Source organism: Brachyhypopomus gauderio, chromosome 14, assembly GCF_052324685.1.
Source record: "Brachyhypopomus gauderio isolate BG-103 chromosome 14, BGAUD_0.2, whole genome shotgun sequence".
Lineage (NCBI taxonomy): Eukaryota > Metazoa > Chordata > Actinopteri > Gymnotiformes > Hypopomidae > Brachyhypopomus > Brachyhypopomus gauderio.
This window is the reverse complement of record NC_135224.1, coordinates 13,258,269-13,274,027: the sequence shown is the minus strand read 5'-3', so window position 1 is coordinate 13,274,027 and position 15,759 is coordinate 13,258,269. Positions and strand designations below refer to the sequence as shown.

At 43.4% G+C, this 15,759-nt stretch overlaps 1 protein-coding gene and 1 long non-coding RNA gene across 9 annotated transcripts; one reads left to right on the top strand and one right to left on the bottom strand.

Moving 5' to 3' along the window:
• Positions 1-429: 429 nt before the first annotated feature.
• ubtfl (upstream binding transcription factor, like) lies at positions 430-10,262 on the bottom strand. 8 transcript variants are annotated; one of them, XM_076972612.1, is made up of 20 exons: positions 10,093-10,262; positions 7,638-7,742; positions 7,302-7,483; positions 6,941-7,024; positions 6,650-6,805; positions 6,486-6,550; positions 6,284-6,404; positions 6,092-6,202; positions 5,830-5,957; positions 5,411-5,552; positions 5,204-5,245; positions 4,995-5,108; positions 4,744-4,899; positions 4,464-4,592; positions 3,943-4,028; positions 3,136-3,325; positions 2,980-3,027; positions 2,392-2,523; positions 2,021-2,137; positions 430-1,121 (listed from the first exon to the last, which is right to left on the bottom strand). In XM_076972612.1, the coding sequence occupies exons 2-20, from the start codon at positions 7,693-7,695 to the stop codon at positions 1,029-1,031; spliced, it is 2,154 nt and encodes a 717-aa protein (XP_076828727.1). In that variant the 5' UTR covers positions 7,696-7,742; positions 10,093-10,262; the 3' UTR covers positions 430-1,028. The 8 variants fall into 8 exon arrangements, with proteins under 8 accessions (XP_076828727.1, XP_076828728.1, XP_076828729.1 ...); XM_076972613.1 differs by having other exon boundaries at positions 7,638-7,724; XM_076972614.1 differs by having other exon boundaries at positions 7,638-7,721.
• On the top strand, positions 9,199-9,824 carry LOC143474937 (uncharacterized). The gene is made up of 2 exons (XR_013120888.1): positions 9,199-9,327; positions 9,578-9,824. It is a non-coding gene; the product is annotated as an uncharacterized LOC143474937 (long non-coding RNA).
• Positions 10,263-15,759: the final 5,497 nt, after the last annotated feature.

The window sequence follows — 15,759 nt, the reverse complement described above, 5'->3', positions numbered from 1 at the left end:
CGCACTTTGTTGATTGTGACCGTGCGTGGGGTTGAAACAGGTTTTCAATCAAGTTTCAGCAAGTTTTATTATCACCGACATCCAAGACGGTGTTAATTTGCCAGGAGGTTCATTCAAGTGGTGTTTAATGTTAACAACGAAAAAATCGGGTAAATTTGGTTGAACTATTCATCCAGTGTGGTATGACCTCTGGGACCAATCACAATGCTCGGGCTGCCACTGTGGACCTTCTATTACTCTCCAAGGAAGGAAATTGCAGCTCGATTTGGTGTTTGAACAGGAATCGTCATTACATGTTGTATTGTGGTTAATTATCTGAATGCGCTTTTGCATGGTGTGGAGTCCTGCACGATGCAGACCTCTGTGGGCTGTGGCGTTGTAGACCTGAGAACGTGCTTTACGTAACACTTTAGAGCACACACCAAGAACTAAAAGAGAAAAGTGCATTTATTGTGGAGGATCTGTCCAAAATCTGACCAAACAAGACTAGAGCAGCGTCACAGCCTCTGACCTTCACACACACACAGGCAGCTGACACATTCTCAACATCGTCCGCCCCAAACCTCCTCCGCTCGCCGTCAACACAACCCCAAGGCTGATGCATTTAACATTTCCAAAAAACAACAAAAAACTTTATCAAATACTTATTTAAAAAAGAAAAAAGAAACAAGCAACACAGATTTAATAACAAACCTATATAAAGGCAATAAAAAATGCTTCAATAAACACACAGGTAACACAGCTCTTTAATAACAGAAGATGCCCAATTGACTAAGTCTGAAGTGGACATATTGAAGGAAAAGAGCCGTTACCCTTCGAGAGAGAGAGAGAGAGAGAGAGAGGGAGAGAGACAGAGAGAGAGGGAGACAGACAGAGAGAGAGACCAAGAGAAAGAGAGAGACAGAGAAAGAGAGATGCTTTTATCGAATGCTGTGTTCTCACAGCTACTGGCTCCCTCCCAAGCGTTCAGGGAGGGGTTGCTAGGGGGTGTGTCCTGCACAGCCCCCTCTTTGAGGGGGCGGGTTTCCTTAGTCTGAATCAGAGTCACTGCTGTCTTCTGAGGATGAACTGCTTGAGCCGTCTGATTGGTCATCATCTTCATCATCCTCATCATCGTCGTTCTGTAAGGCACAAGGCAAAAACGTTTATGACTTCAACTATATCAATGTTTTTCAACACTTCTACAGTTGATTTTTGAATTATATTTCATTCTTATGCCTTCCCCCAATGAACCATCACACAAATCCCTTCTGTCTGACTGACACTCTGCTATTGAACGTGTGACTAAACACGGACCTCATGTTACCAGGGAAACACAGTTGTAAATACGGAAATATACAGCATGCTGCTTTCAATGTTTGTGCTATCAACTTTGCTTAAAAAAGGAAAGGGAAACCCTAATTTAACCCCTAACCCTAATCTTAACCCGTAACTCCTAACCCTAATCCTAACCCTCTATTCTACTCTCTGCTGTAGAAGTCCACTGCTTTGCTTTTTGTGTTCATTTGTTACGTGTTTTAGCTTTCATGCTTTCACTTTTAACTGAATGACAGGCCCAGTCAGACTTGAGACACTGAGCAGAATAATTCAGATTACATTGAGAGGAAGAACTTTCCATCATCTCAGATCTGGATTACAGGCCGTGCTGATGCTTCTCCCATTACCCTCCACTATAACCGAACATCTGCACACTACAACCAGGCAGCTCAACCTGACTGAGATTCGCGGTCAAAATCTGGCTACAAATTATGTTGTGCAACTCCAAAAACATCCACGAGTTTCTTCCTTCGTGCTTCATGTAGTGGTTTATGTAATTTTGTTAATAACAGTGGAGACATGTGTTCACAGTCCTTCAAGTACATGAACCGAATTCTGGAGCACCATCACTTCAAAACACCATAGCAACTGCAGCCAGGAGTCCACACACCAGCTACACCTAGTTACACACATGCACACACACATGCACAGTTGTTGGGCAACTGTAGTCTAAGTTAACCTAAGTGTATTGGACTGTGTTCACCTCATCGTCATCGTCATCGTCGTCATCAGTATCTGTGCTACCAGAGGACTCTTCTTCATCTTCAGAGTCTGACGAGTCGGTCTTATCGTCGTCTTCATCTGAATCTGATGTGTCCTGCTGGAAACCACAGTCACAATTTTCTCTAACAAGCAGTTAAAGTTCTCCTGCTCCTTCAGATACTCACAGACAGCCAATCATGGCCTCTTTAGTCCACACCTTTCTACAGGATTAAGTTGATCTCATGTCTACAGTTTTGCCATAATATTTGCTATACAACACAACAGTCTTTGCAGTTTGTTAACAGAATATTTTCAGTTACAGTTCAGTGTTTGACCATGTTGGGCGTGTTGCCCAGAGAGAGCGGGCGTTACCTTGGCGCGGTACGCCATGGAACGTTTGCCCCCCCCGGCCCCCAGTGCCGGGGCTCTGGAACCTACCGCCTTCCCCTTGGTGACTCGAACCTTCGTGCCTGGACCTCGAGCTTTGGTTGTACTCCGTCGTTTCTGTGGGCACACAGAAGAGGAAGGGGAGGGGGAGGGGGGGACGGGGTGCAGAGGAAAACAAACAAACAAAAAACAAAAAGAACACAGGAAAAAACAAAAGTTCAAGCTCAAAGCAAAGATTAGTAGCCCCACAGAGCAGCCCACTGAACATGACCGCCTCATGTCAGGGCACCAGGATTTGAGAAATGCACCGTTCCCAATGGGAATTACAACAAAACACAGAAAACAAAAGTTAATTTTGCATTAATTAGCTTCAAAACTGCCTTTATACAAAGCCTTGGCTAATTTAACAGCGGGAATACTGCACATGCAGTACTGTGTTGCAAAAAAAGTACTACATGGACATGATGGTAAACATGATGGTAAACACTTACAAAATGCCTCACAATGAGCTACACTTGTGTTAATGAACAAGAATCACAAGCATATAAAATGACCGACCATCAGGACACTCACCGTAGAAGAAAACTCTTTATAAATGGCCCGTTCCTGAGGAGAGAGAGACTGCGAAGGAAAGAAGGAGGAAAACAGAATTATTACCCGTCCACCAGCGTTCAAGACACTGAAGCGGCGTGTTGTGCGGAGACTCTGGTGTTAGGAAAGCAGGCTCACCTTCACCCAGGCTTCCAGCTCAGCCTTGTAGTCCATCTGCTGCTCCTCCACCTGTTTCTTGTACCGGTCCTTCTGACTCTGGGTCAGCTTGTGCCAGCGCTTGCCGATCTCCACCATGCGCTCTTTCAGGCTGAAATGGTTCAGCTCACCGCTGGTCAGCAGCTCCTGGGAGAACATCTGGTAGCCACTCCTGCAGGTGAAGGGTGGAGTGTGAGTGACATGGAGCGTGGTTCTCCTACACCCAGCGTGGTTCTCCTACACTCAGCGTGGTTCTCATACACCCAGCGTGGTTCTCCTACACTCAGCGTGGTTCTCCTACACTCAGCGTGGTTCTCATACACCCAGCGTGGTTCTCCTACACTCAGCGTGGTTCTCCTACACCCAGCGTGGTTCTCATACACCCAGCGTGGTTCTCATACACCCAGCGTGGTTCTCCTACACCCAGCGTGGTTCTCCTACACCCAGCGTGGTTCTCCTACACCCAGTGTGGTTCTCATACACCCAGCGTGGTTCTCCTACACTCAGCGTGGTTCTCCTACACTCAGCGTGGTTCTCCTACACCCAGCGTGGTTCTCCTACACCCAGCGTGGTTCTCCTACACTCAGCGTGGTTCTCCTACACCCAGCGTGGTTCTCATACACCCAGCGTGGTTCTCCTACACCCAGCGTGGTTCTCCTACACCCAGCGTGGTTCTCCTACACCCAGCGTGGTTCTCATATACCCAGCGTGGTTCTCATACACCCAGCGTGGTTCTCATACACCCAGTGTGCTCATAAAACACGATGTGGACAAAGATGAGCCACTCACACGGGAGGCTTCTTGGGCTCTCCATCAAACTTGGGCTTCCTTTGTCCCTGTGCTGAAGGCAACGTCTTCATCTCCAGCAGCTCTCTCTGTAATCACACCAAAGCATCAGCAGATCTTCCAGTCATGAGACACTCAAACAACACACTGACACAACGCGCGAGCAAACGCACACAAAACTTTGTATTGTATGGTGCTCTCACAGACTAACATGAGCAGACCAAAACAACTTAGAGAAAAAATGAAATTCAAATGTCAGGTTCACGATGAAACATCACTGGTAGTACAGGTCTGAAAGGAGGACACATGTTTTTAAACAGGGCGATGGCCACAAGTCACATATTGATCCAGCACTATACAGTTTCAGTGATAGAACATTGAACTGGAAGAGAGAATGATCCAGAATGATCCAGTCAGAGCCCCTCTGCCCTGCTCTGGGGGGAAACAAGGCTAGAGGGTGACCGGCGTTAGGACATTCTTCAGCACGGACAAGAGGACAGTGGTCAAAGCAGCTTGTCACTGACCACGGTCCGGTACTGAACCTCGTATCGCTTCTGGTCCTCTGCTGCCTTCTTAATCCAAGGGATCTTCTCTTTCTTTTCCATGGCTTTCCATGTCGCCTCCATGGCATTTTGAGCTTTCTTCCGATCGCTCTGTAGGAAACAGCATTCAGTTCCTGTGTGATATAACTCTTCTTCATTACACCTTCCAGGTCAATATGGAGTGGGTCGTGTGCATATTTAGATGTTTGTCCAGGCAAACAGACATCTTCTCCATCTGTGTTCTAAGGTCTAGGCAGCTCACCCTGTACTTGGCCAGGTAGTCTCCTATCACACTCTGTTGCCACATCTCCTCAGCAGTCTTGGGTGTCTCAGGGAGACGCGCCTTCTTCTTGACATCTCGTTTGTCTTTGGGAAGCCCGTGTACCCACTGGTCCAGCTCCTGGTCACGGCAGCGGTCCTGTGGTGTCACGAGTGACGTCGGATTATCCAGAGTCCATAACCGCATCTTTCAACAGCATCCAGGGATGTGCTAGCGCTAAATCAGGGACAGACCTTGCTTGAAGGGGACTTGGCCTGAAGAGGGCTGCCTGCTATTGCTACGCCCAGCTTGGTGCCTCCGAGCTTCTCCTCCGTCAGGACCCGGTCCCGCTCCTCTTCTGGCAGGGTCTGCGCAGGGAGGGACAGCAGAACACCCCCATTTTAAAAATGCCACATATTACCTTCTTTTTTTCTTGCAAAACGAAGTGAACATCATTTGTTACCTCAAGAAACCTTTGGAGATCGATCTCATACTGCTTCTTTTTCTGATGAGACAAAAATGATGTTTAGCGATTACGATGCAAAAAAAACGTCCTGGATGTACAAGCACACACCACATTGCTTGCTGACAGGCTTCGGTCACCACCAGTCCAGGAACCACCTCCTCCCGTCCCACAGCTGATGGTGCTCAGTGGTGTGCGCACACTGACCTGCTCGCAGCGTTTCTGGAACATGTCCTTCTCCTTCTGGGTCATCATCTTCCACTGCTTGCTGCACAGCACCATCCTCTCTGTACTGGGAACGTCCTTCATGTTCACCATAAGCTCAGCGCAGTAGAGGGAGTATCCGTTCCTGCAGAACAGAAGAACCTGTTTAGGGCCAGACTGGTGCCTTCAGCACAATGTCTTCTTCACGACTACAACGGGTCTTGTGCTGGGTCTTTACTGCTACTGCATACAATGAAAATATGAAGCCCAACTCACAAACCAATTCAAATTAATGTTTTCCAAGTGAAAACCCAGAAGCGGTTTTAGAGATTAGTGTAGCCCTATTAGCTCAAACATATGTTAGTTGTGACAAATTCAACTTGTAGAGACGTTCTCAAGCTCCTGGAGCCCAAAACACCTACGGCGGGGGCTTGGTAGGCCGGCCATCAAACTTGTCCTTAAGCTGCCGCTCAGCTTTGGTCAGGACAGACTTGATGTGCTCATCGGAGTTTGAGTCTGGGTGAGCTTCGTGGTACGCCCTCATGCTGTCCTGGGAGGAACATTTGGAGAGAAAAAAATGTAATGGCTCCTTCTTAATCAGTGTTGAGACCTTCATGTTGAACCTTTCGTGCTGAGATCTTCGTGACATGTACTGTGTTGGTACCTTTACTGTGCTGTACAGACCTCGTAGTGTTTCTGCAGCTCCAGGGCTTTGCTGATCCATTTTAGCCGTTTCTTGTCTGAAAGCTGAGACCACTGTCGACGCAAAGCTTCCTTTAGCTCCTTCTGACTCACCTAGATGTTCACGCAAGCACAGGCATTAGCTGAACGCTGTTGTTTGTTTGCCCTTTGAGTTTGTTCAAGCAAAATACGTACATCTGGGTGAATCTTCATAAAAGTCTTCTTCTCATGGTTGTACCATAACTGCTGAGGGGTTTTGGGTTTCTCTGGGAGGTCCGACTTTTTGCGCTCTTCTATCAACTCAGGATGGTCCTCTCTAGACACAGGAGAGGGCCTTAAATTTATCCTCTTTCAATCAGGTTGGTTAATTCTAAAGTGGGGGAAGGAGAGCACTTACCTGAACCGAGCCATGTTCTTCTCAAATGACTCCTTCTCCCTCTGGAATTCCTGAATGTATTTTAGCTGAAAAATCAGAACATCTGTTATTGTAAAATGCAGAACATGTCACAACTGCTACGGCTTCCGAAAGCTCAAACTATCCATTCAAATTTGAGCCTCAACCTTTTTCTTTTCAGGGAGTTCTTTGTATTTCTTGGACAGAATCTTGGTGAGATCCAGGTTGCTCATCTCTGGGTGGATCTTTGCATACTTCGCTCTCTTCTCCATGAAAAAGCGAAAGTAGGGTGTGAGGGGCTTCTTCGGAAATTCTGGATGTGTCTGAAATGAACACAAAACAATCATACCACAGTGAGAAATGCTTAGCCTAAGACTAATGTGATGTCACTGAGAGTTCATCAATCTAAAATAAAAATAAAAAATGTATGCATGTGTTAAAAAAAAAAACACAAATACCTTCAGTTTCTTTCCTTTGTAAGGGTTTTTCACATATTCTATTGCATCAACGATAAGTTCCGTCATTGTTCTGTATTTCCGCACCTAATTATGAAGCAATAAAAAATTATGCATTTGTGTGTGGGTAATGAGCATTTTTTATTTATCTAACAGTAACCCAAACACTGACCCTAACCTAACCCTAGAAATATTGTTTTCAACCTTTAAAACAAAACTCTCATTATATTTACACCTATAGCCATTATATTGATACCTACAACCATTAAACTGACGTCTACAGCCATCAGTTTGAGATCCTGTACTAAAAATTATTTATTCTTGTCAGTTATTTGCTAAATAAATGCATGGGCAGTTATCTCACCTCTGTAGAAACCTTCTGCCATTTCTGCTTACACATGTCCCCAGTGAAATTTCCAAAACCAACTTTCTCCCAGTCAAAATGAGACTCCGTGGTCTTGTACTTCATAGTGTCGCCATCCGGCAAAATACTCCTGATCCTCTCCAGTAGCATCAGACATGCCTCCTTATTCCACGCATCCACATCTAACAGGAGCACACACACTCAGGATCGGTCTTAAGATTTCATCACTGGCGTAAGATAAGGATTAGTATTATTAATACGTGATTACATATCATAATGCCAACATTATATGCATAGAGTAACTATAATGTACCAAAGCTATTCTAGCAAGCCTACCAGACTCCATTTTGATGCGCCCAGCTTGGGTACCAGACACAGCACTGCTGCCATTCATGTTGACAGCACTGGAACGCCAGAATGCTGCTACAGAAAACCAGAGACCTGCGTGACGCCATAGCAAGATAAAAAATAATAATACTAAGATTACACAAACACAATTTACAATACTGTCAATATATAAAAGGCCCATGTGCTTCTTTGTATTTTTAAAATAACTGTAAAAACATATATAAGAGTAAAACAATCACTTTTCAAAGTTTTCCAAAGATAAAAAAACCGCATTGATTGATTTCTGTAATGCTACATCAAATGTCAAATCCAAGCCCTGCCTCCAAGCTGTTTTCCGTCCAGATGATGTACATGATCCGTATAAATTGTCATACTGTCCGAAGCGACGATGCTGTGTTCACAGACCAGCAGCGTGCAGACCCGACGTTAAGGGTCGGGAACACGGTTCTGTGTTTAAGAAAGAGCAACCTGTGACATGAGATTCTTCTGTGAAGTGATCACTAGGAGACCAGGCAGATCTCTAATATTCTCTTGTGAAGTGATCACTAGGAAACCAGGCAGATCTCTAATATTCTCCTGTGAAGTGATCACTAGGATACCAGGCAGATCTCTAATATTCTCTTGTGATCACTAGGAGACCCGGCCGATCTCGAATATTCTCCTGTGAAGTGATCACTAGGATACCAGGCAGATCTCTAATATTCTCTTGTGATCACTAGGAGACCCGGCCGATCTCCAATATTCTCCTGTGAAGTGATAACTAGGAGACCAGGCAGATCTCTAATATTCTCCTGTGAAGTGATAACTAGGAGACCAGGCAGATCTCTAATATTCTCCTGTTAAGTGATCACTAGGAGACCAAGCAGATCTCTAATATTCTGCTGTTAAGTGATCACTAGGAGACCAGGCAGATCTTTAAAATTCTCCTGTAAAGTGATCACTAGGAGACCAAGCAGATCTCTAATATTCTCCTGTGAAGTGATCACTAGGAGACCAGGCAGATTTCTAATATTCTCTTGTGATCACTAGGAGACCAGGCAGATCTCTAATATTCTCCTGTGAAGTGAACACTAGGAGACCAGGCAGATCTCTAATATTCTCTTGTGAAGTGATCACTGGGAGACCAGGCAGATCTCTAATATTCTCTTGTGAAGTGATCACTAGGAGACCAGGCAGATCTCTAATATTCTCTTGTGAAGTGATCACTAGGAGACCAGGCAGATCTCTAATATTCTCCTGTGAAGTGATCACTAGGAGACCAGGCAGATCTCGCCACGCTGGGACTGGTCCAGACATGATTTATATGAAGTACGGATGCCGACATCTCTGTCATGCAGTCAACAAATGTCTGGGCGTTGGGACCAAAACATGAACAAGAACCCAGTTAGTATCTCAGTTGGCAGGACAGCCACACGGGCGCACCGGGATAACGGGAGGGCTGCAGATCTGAGCGGATTCTTTAATAAATCATGCGTGTGTCCGTTAGCGTTAATGTCCGTTCTCTGTATTGACGGAACGAGTAAACGTGTGAGGACGTGGAAAAGGGCCCGGTCAGCCCCACGGGCCCGGTCGGACACAAGTCTTCCTTCCCGCGCCCATTTGTCCTCGCGTTGCTGCGCAGCGACCCGCACGAGACACCGGTTTCCCGGTTACAGTGTCATCCCCACGCGCGCACAAGGTCACCTAACCCAGACGTCACTTCTGCGATAAAAGTCCTCAAATTTGACCGTTTCACAGGCGTCGTGTTAATTCTGTCGGTCGTCGTTTCGCTAATTTACTTCTGTCAAAAAGTCGCAACTACAAAGTAAAATGTACAAAAGTTAACTTTTTAGTGATACTATAACGGCCGTCTCGATTTATTAATGTTCATCGTCACGAAAATTCCCAACTACCTAACGTCCTTAATGACTAAATCTGATTATTTACAGGTAGTATCTAACAGCGCACCGACCATTATCCGCCTTCAACCCCAGTAATGGCGCCCTTGTTCCGGCAGGAGTCAGCACAGCTTCCGCTGGCACGACCGCCTCCGGTACCGAGCAAGCCTCGCCAAAGTGCGAAGAATATTCATATACCAGTAACGCATTTGAACCGAAGAGTGTCCAGAAACTTCTACAAACCTCTGTCCACTAGTGACACGTGCACAGCATTGGTCAAATAAACAGATTAAAACCATTTCGGAAAATGTCTTTAATCATAAAAATACGAATCGAATTAGGAATGTATGTGAATTAATATTATTTTCAGTACGTATACCACTTGTGTTCTTTAATAAATTGTGGTTTGTAGTATCGTTCTTATAAAACGGAGTTTACAGCGGGCGCTTCAGCCTTTCTTCGCCCCAAAGCCCTCACTGCGGAGCCGCCATGAATGTTACAAAGACTCGGGGACGAACGATTAGAAAATCGTGGAAAACAGCCGCAAAAAGCTTCGTATGACTCACCTTTTCCCAATAGTTCGTGTCAAATCGTCTTCACAATCATTAAAGTATTCGTGTTAATTGTATGTAATCTATTTAAGTATCGGATTTTTTTAGCCGTAAACCCCGGGGAGTCAAGTCGAAACGAATCCGACAAAAGGAGCGTCTGGTTCGGTATGAAACTCCGCCCAGCGCCGCAGGGGGAGGAACTCCGAGGGAAAACATGCGAGAAAAAAGGAGACAGGCGGAGGTTGATGCTAAGAAATAAAAAATATATATATTTCTTTTTTGTACGTATTTTAGCCGTTTACGCGTGTGTATTTTTATTAAGTGTAATACAACATATTCACAAATGTCCGTTCTTTTACATGTTGAAACCTATGCATGTAATCCACACTGCGATAGACGCGTTAAAATAAAAGTGTTTTAATTGTCGACATTTTAAGGTTTGGACTTTTTGTTTGCCAAAATCGGTCGATAGTGTCCTACGCGTGAAAAGCGGACACTCAGCCAGCCTTCATCTCCGTCTTCAGGAACCAAAGCGATTAGTTAAGCGGCCGTATTCTCCTGTCTTGCCGTAAAGCCCCTTCCCCTATCGCCCCGGCAGCTGGACCATTGGGCGTACTGAGTGCAGCTGAGCTCTTACTCTTCCACTTGTTGGCAAAACATGTAAATCCATACCGAGGATTTGATCAGTGGTCCTTTGATCAAATCGGTATAAGTTCTGCCTTTTAGATATTTTCACGCTCTGTGCCATATCCACACACTAAATGACCGCCCTGGCAGTGAGATGTCAGTGAGCTACGCGAGGCCTTGCGTACAGTCAGCCAGCGGCACACCGCACTGCCTCCGCGCGATCATCACTCCGCTGCAGACTTCTGCATGCAAGACTGACCAATGGCGCGCGTGCAGGAGGAGGAGACGGTGTTCGGCGTCACGGCGGCTACGTTAAAGACCGGCTCAACCCCCCGGCGAGGACTCCGCCACGCGACGACTCATTGTACCGAGATCTTTTATTGTTAGTCGTCCGAATAAGAGATTTTGCATATGATATTTGCTGAAAGTATTTAAAGTACCTAGATCTAATGCTTGACCTCATATATGACATGAAACATTAGAATGACCTACTTGATTGGATTTGCTAAAACTAGTAGGGTAGTCTATATCATTAATGTCCACTCCACGATCGTTATGGAGGCATGACACAGGAAAACAACCCTAACCCGCCACCTTTCACGGTACTATTCTTCTCAAACTGAGTAGGATGCAAACAAACCTACAATATATTTCAGAGGGCATGTAATAAAAATGTGAATCAGAAATGTATCAAGAATGAATCGTATTTTTTTAGATGTTTTGGCACTGTAACACTGTGCTGCAGACAGGAGCCTGTGGTTCTGATTATTATATAAACCAAATACAAAAGAGTCAACAATGAAGCCTGGAGTTTGTTGCTGAGGTTTACACCTCAGTCATCTAGGCCAGAATATCTGGACTCCTCTACATTACTCACTGCAGTAAAAGCCTTTTGCTGTAATATTCTGACATTTCTACATAAAAAGAAATTAAGCATTGTCTGGTAGACTTTGGTAGATTTGCTTGGTTCATTATTTACTGACATTTTGTCATGGAAAAGTTTAACTTAAGTGTATAAATAATTAAATTAAATTAATTTAATTTAATTTAATTATTAAATTAATTAAATTAAAAGTGTATAATTAATTAGATATGTATTTTTGTTCCTTTTGTACCAGAACACAAATGAATAGTATAAATGAGAAATCACAAGTCCACTCAAGAAGCTCAAGAACACAAGAAGCTCAGTTTATCCAGGCCCCACCCCCTTTCCAAACTTGCCCATGTACTCCAGCTGCTACCACAGATCAGCCACCAGGTGGCAGCAGACATACTTTTTGCGAGTCGGTGATATTACAGTCTTTCTCCGTCGCAACAATTCGTAGAAATAGCAAAACACCATGGAAAACTCAGTCTTTTGCTCAAAATCTTTAGTTAATCTCTTAAAAGTAAATATCTGTGTTAATTAACATGTCAGTGTCATCAGAATGACATGTCTTTGTGGCATTGTGTACAGATAAGAAAGTCAAATTGTTTAGTCCTGTTGTTAATATAACAGTGTTCTCTGGAGGGATGTTCTGATGTAAACTATGGTAAAAATTTTGCTCAATGACAATTATTGTAAATTGCAAGTTACACTTTAGTGTATGTGGGAGACTGATTACAAGAGACTGGACAAAATTCAAATTTACTCTTTTACTGTTTGTACTGTAATTTGTTGACAGACCATGGCATTGAGATACAGAAAGGAAGATATGGCACTGCAGAGGACAAAAAATAAAATAAAAAACAAATGTAGAAATGTGAACAAGCTCCTTGCAGGTATATGCTGTGAGGTCATCACATGCTGTATCCATGGCAGCCAGAAGGATCACCTGTATGTGGCCATGCAAATGAAGCTGTGAGGTTGAAGCCTCATCCGTGTGGATGAAGCTGTGAGGTTGAAGCCTCATCCATGTTGATGAAGCTGTGAGGTTGAAGCCTCATCCATGTGGATGAAGCTGTGAGGTGGTTCACTTGCCTCTAATTCCATTTACACTATATCCAGGAGACACAAAATGACTTATGAATTACATGCGTTTTCATTTTGGACAATATACAGTTACATCAAACGTATACAACACATACCGGATCTTCTTTCCTACAGGCAAAGCACATGTGTAAAGGACTCACTCACTGTACTGTACATCACTATATGATGATGTACTGTTTACTGTGAGGTACAGTTACTGCAAGCTCATATATGTTTGTACATGCTGGCATCACTGTATGATGTATGCACACTCATACATGTTCATACATACTGGTTTCACTGCATTATGATGTATGCATGCTCATACACGTTTGTACATGCTGCAGTATCACTGTATGATGTATGCATGGATGTACCAAAGCATTTGCAACTTATTCAAAGAAATAAGAAACTGGTTTTTTATGTGCACAAGTGACACAATGATGTGAAGTTTGAACAGGTAGTTTTGAGAATTTCAGTTCTGTACCAAATGTACCAAAGCAACTGAGAAAAACAGTAAACATCTTGTGGTCTGGGTGTTTATAATCTAATATTTACTCCTCCAATCAAGTTTTGAATATGTTTAATAAATGGGTTAATTATGTATAAGGATTTTTACAAGGATGTTTAAAAAAACCTCCAAATGAGAGTATCTATTGCAGTTATTCAAACATTAAGAATGACACCTACACATAAATTCCTGTTAACATTTTAATTAAGTAATTTCAGTGTTTTGCAGATAAATTGGCTGTGGCTTTATAAAATGTGGTGCAATTGTCATTTAGCTGAAAATAGATCATTTTCCTTAACAAATTCTCAGCAAGATGTTTAGAAACATGTTTTGTACATAATTGATATATACTTTTGTTGTGTAGTGTGTCATCTTAAACATACTTATCGGACATATTTTTCCTGTAAATTACATGTAAATTACATAATGAAAATATTACATAACAGATGCCTTTAATATAAAACACTCTGCAATTGTGGGAAGATATATTTTCAAGATAATTTCAAATGTGTAGGAGCAGAAATAGCCACCTAAACAAAATAACCCTAACCCACCAAATTAGACGTTTATAAACCTGCTTGCTGCTTCCAATGGGTCCTTGGCAAGTAGGCTATATGGTACATCTTCCTGTCTTTGAATTGTTTTCAGTATAAAAGTCCCAAAGAGGTCGTTGCTTCATGGTCCCACCACATCATATTTCATGTAATACTTCATTATCAGACAACGATTGTTTGTACATTATAATGGATATAAAATACTTTAGCAATTTTGTACGGAAAAATAAAACCAAATACAAAATCAAATAGGGCAAAAATACAGACAAATCGATTTAAAATCATTTCAATACAGTTTTCAAAACAGCAGTCATGGGAATGATGGTCGCGCCGTATTTTCTACACATTATATAACAAAAATAAAAATAATTTGAGTGCACATAAGTGGCATCTTTTTAGGCATTTAAACATTTTATAACTGATGAAAAGCAGTCGAACATAAAATGTAGACGTCTCGTCATTTACAGTAGTGTGGAGCGGACCAGAACTGGTGTGAAAATGCCGTGTTTGCGTCTTAAATACAGACTCCAAACACAACTGGACCGGACCACAGAGGGCAAGAGGGTGAACCGACATGTGTCTGCCGCCCTCTAGTGGCCGTCTGCAGTACAACCTGTAAGCCTGCGCAGTCCCCCAGAAGTGAATGGCTCAGTCCCCTATGCTAATATCACTCAAATATTTCACGATGAACGGGTTTCTCCTACACGTCCCGTGATGATTCGTGAAGGTTGTGCCGAGCTGACTGACCGAGACCGGCTGTTGGTTGACGACCTAATAGAAGTGAAGCAGCGTCTTGGCTTACTAGCTAGTTTGTGGAAATGTCGTTTGTGTACTTTATCAAACTACTTCAGGTTGAGTCTTAAAATATTGCTCGTCAGGCTAAATCTAAATTGTGAGCGACTTCATATAATTATTTGAAACAAAAACCGACGATTGTTAAATATCAAATTTTCATGGGCTGAAGACGGAATTATAGTTGCGATGGTAACCGTTTGTAGAGCTCTCACTAACGTTCAACGTTTTACTCAGGAACGCAGATCATGGAAATGAAGACAGGTTCACTTGTTATGAACAACCATGGATAACTAGATAATGTATGAAAATAATACTGCGGCGTGATTAATCATGAACGTTAATTAATCGCGTCTCAGCGCGCATTCAAAGCGGAGCTGCTCACTCACGTCGTCAAACGACACGAACACGGTGGAAACAGAGACGTTAATGACACGGGGTCGCTTAACTGAAGACATGACCGGTGGCGCACAAAAACAACCATTTAACACATTTAAACATTTAACATTAGAGGACCGCAGATTAGTTTGGGTGGAGACGCCACCCCACCTCCCCTCCTGGTATCCAGACATACAATCAAAAAGCTGAATACAAGTTCATCTTTCCAGATCAGACGGGTCATTTTGCAGTTGGTCCCGTGTCTATATGACTAAAACTGCAATTAAAGTTAGCAATCAAAAATCCTGCAGAAAGATGGAAATAGTCCATCAGATAACTGGTATAAATTCTGCATGAGATGCACCATCACTGAAGAGTGAGTTGTGAATATCCATTATTAGTACTGTATTACATTATGGTTATGCAACATAAAAGAGGGACACCTTCACCAGAGAAATGCACTCCTCACCAAAATATCCCAAAAATGCATTTAATCCACTGGGAGCATTTTGAGCAAGCGTGGCTACGTAAGCAAAAGAAGTACGTGTCACAACACAGGACGCCACGCCGTATTAACCCATCACACAGATCTAGACGCTGCACACAAAACCAGTGCTGCATGGGGACCGTAATGAAGAGCTAGTCTACAGTACACTGCCTGCCAGACGAAATTATAGGAGAGAAAAACTGCATGAGGAATGTAGAGATGTTTATTGGGTTTGCGACACACACACACACACACACACACACACACACACACACACACACAGATCAGTTCCAGTCTGCAGTCTCAGGTCACTGCACTGTCTCCAGCAGCACGTGTGCAAAATCAAGGTCACTTTGGCCTCGCGCTTGTGCGATCGTCTGAT

Coding starts and splice junctions, on each gene's coding strand:
- ubtfl (XM_076972612.1), bottom strand. CDS start 7,695: ATGAATGGCAGCAGTGCTGTGTCTGGTACCCAAGCTGGGCGCATCAAA. Junction 6,806..6,940: donor ACAAAGGAAAGAAACTGAAG/GTATTTGTGTTT, acceptor TGTTCATTTCAG/ACACATCCAGAATTTCCGAA. Junction 4,029..4,463: donor AGGTTCAGTACCGGACCGTG/GTCAGTGACAAG, acceptor GTGTGATTACAG/AGAGAGCTGCTGGAGATGAA.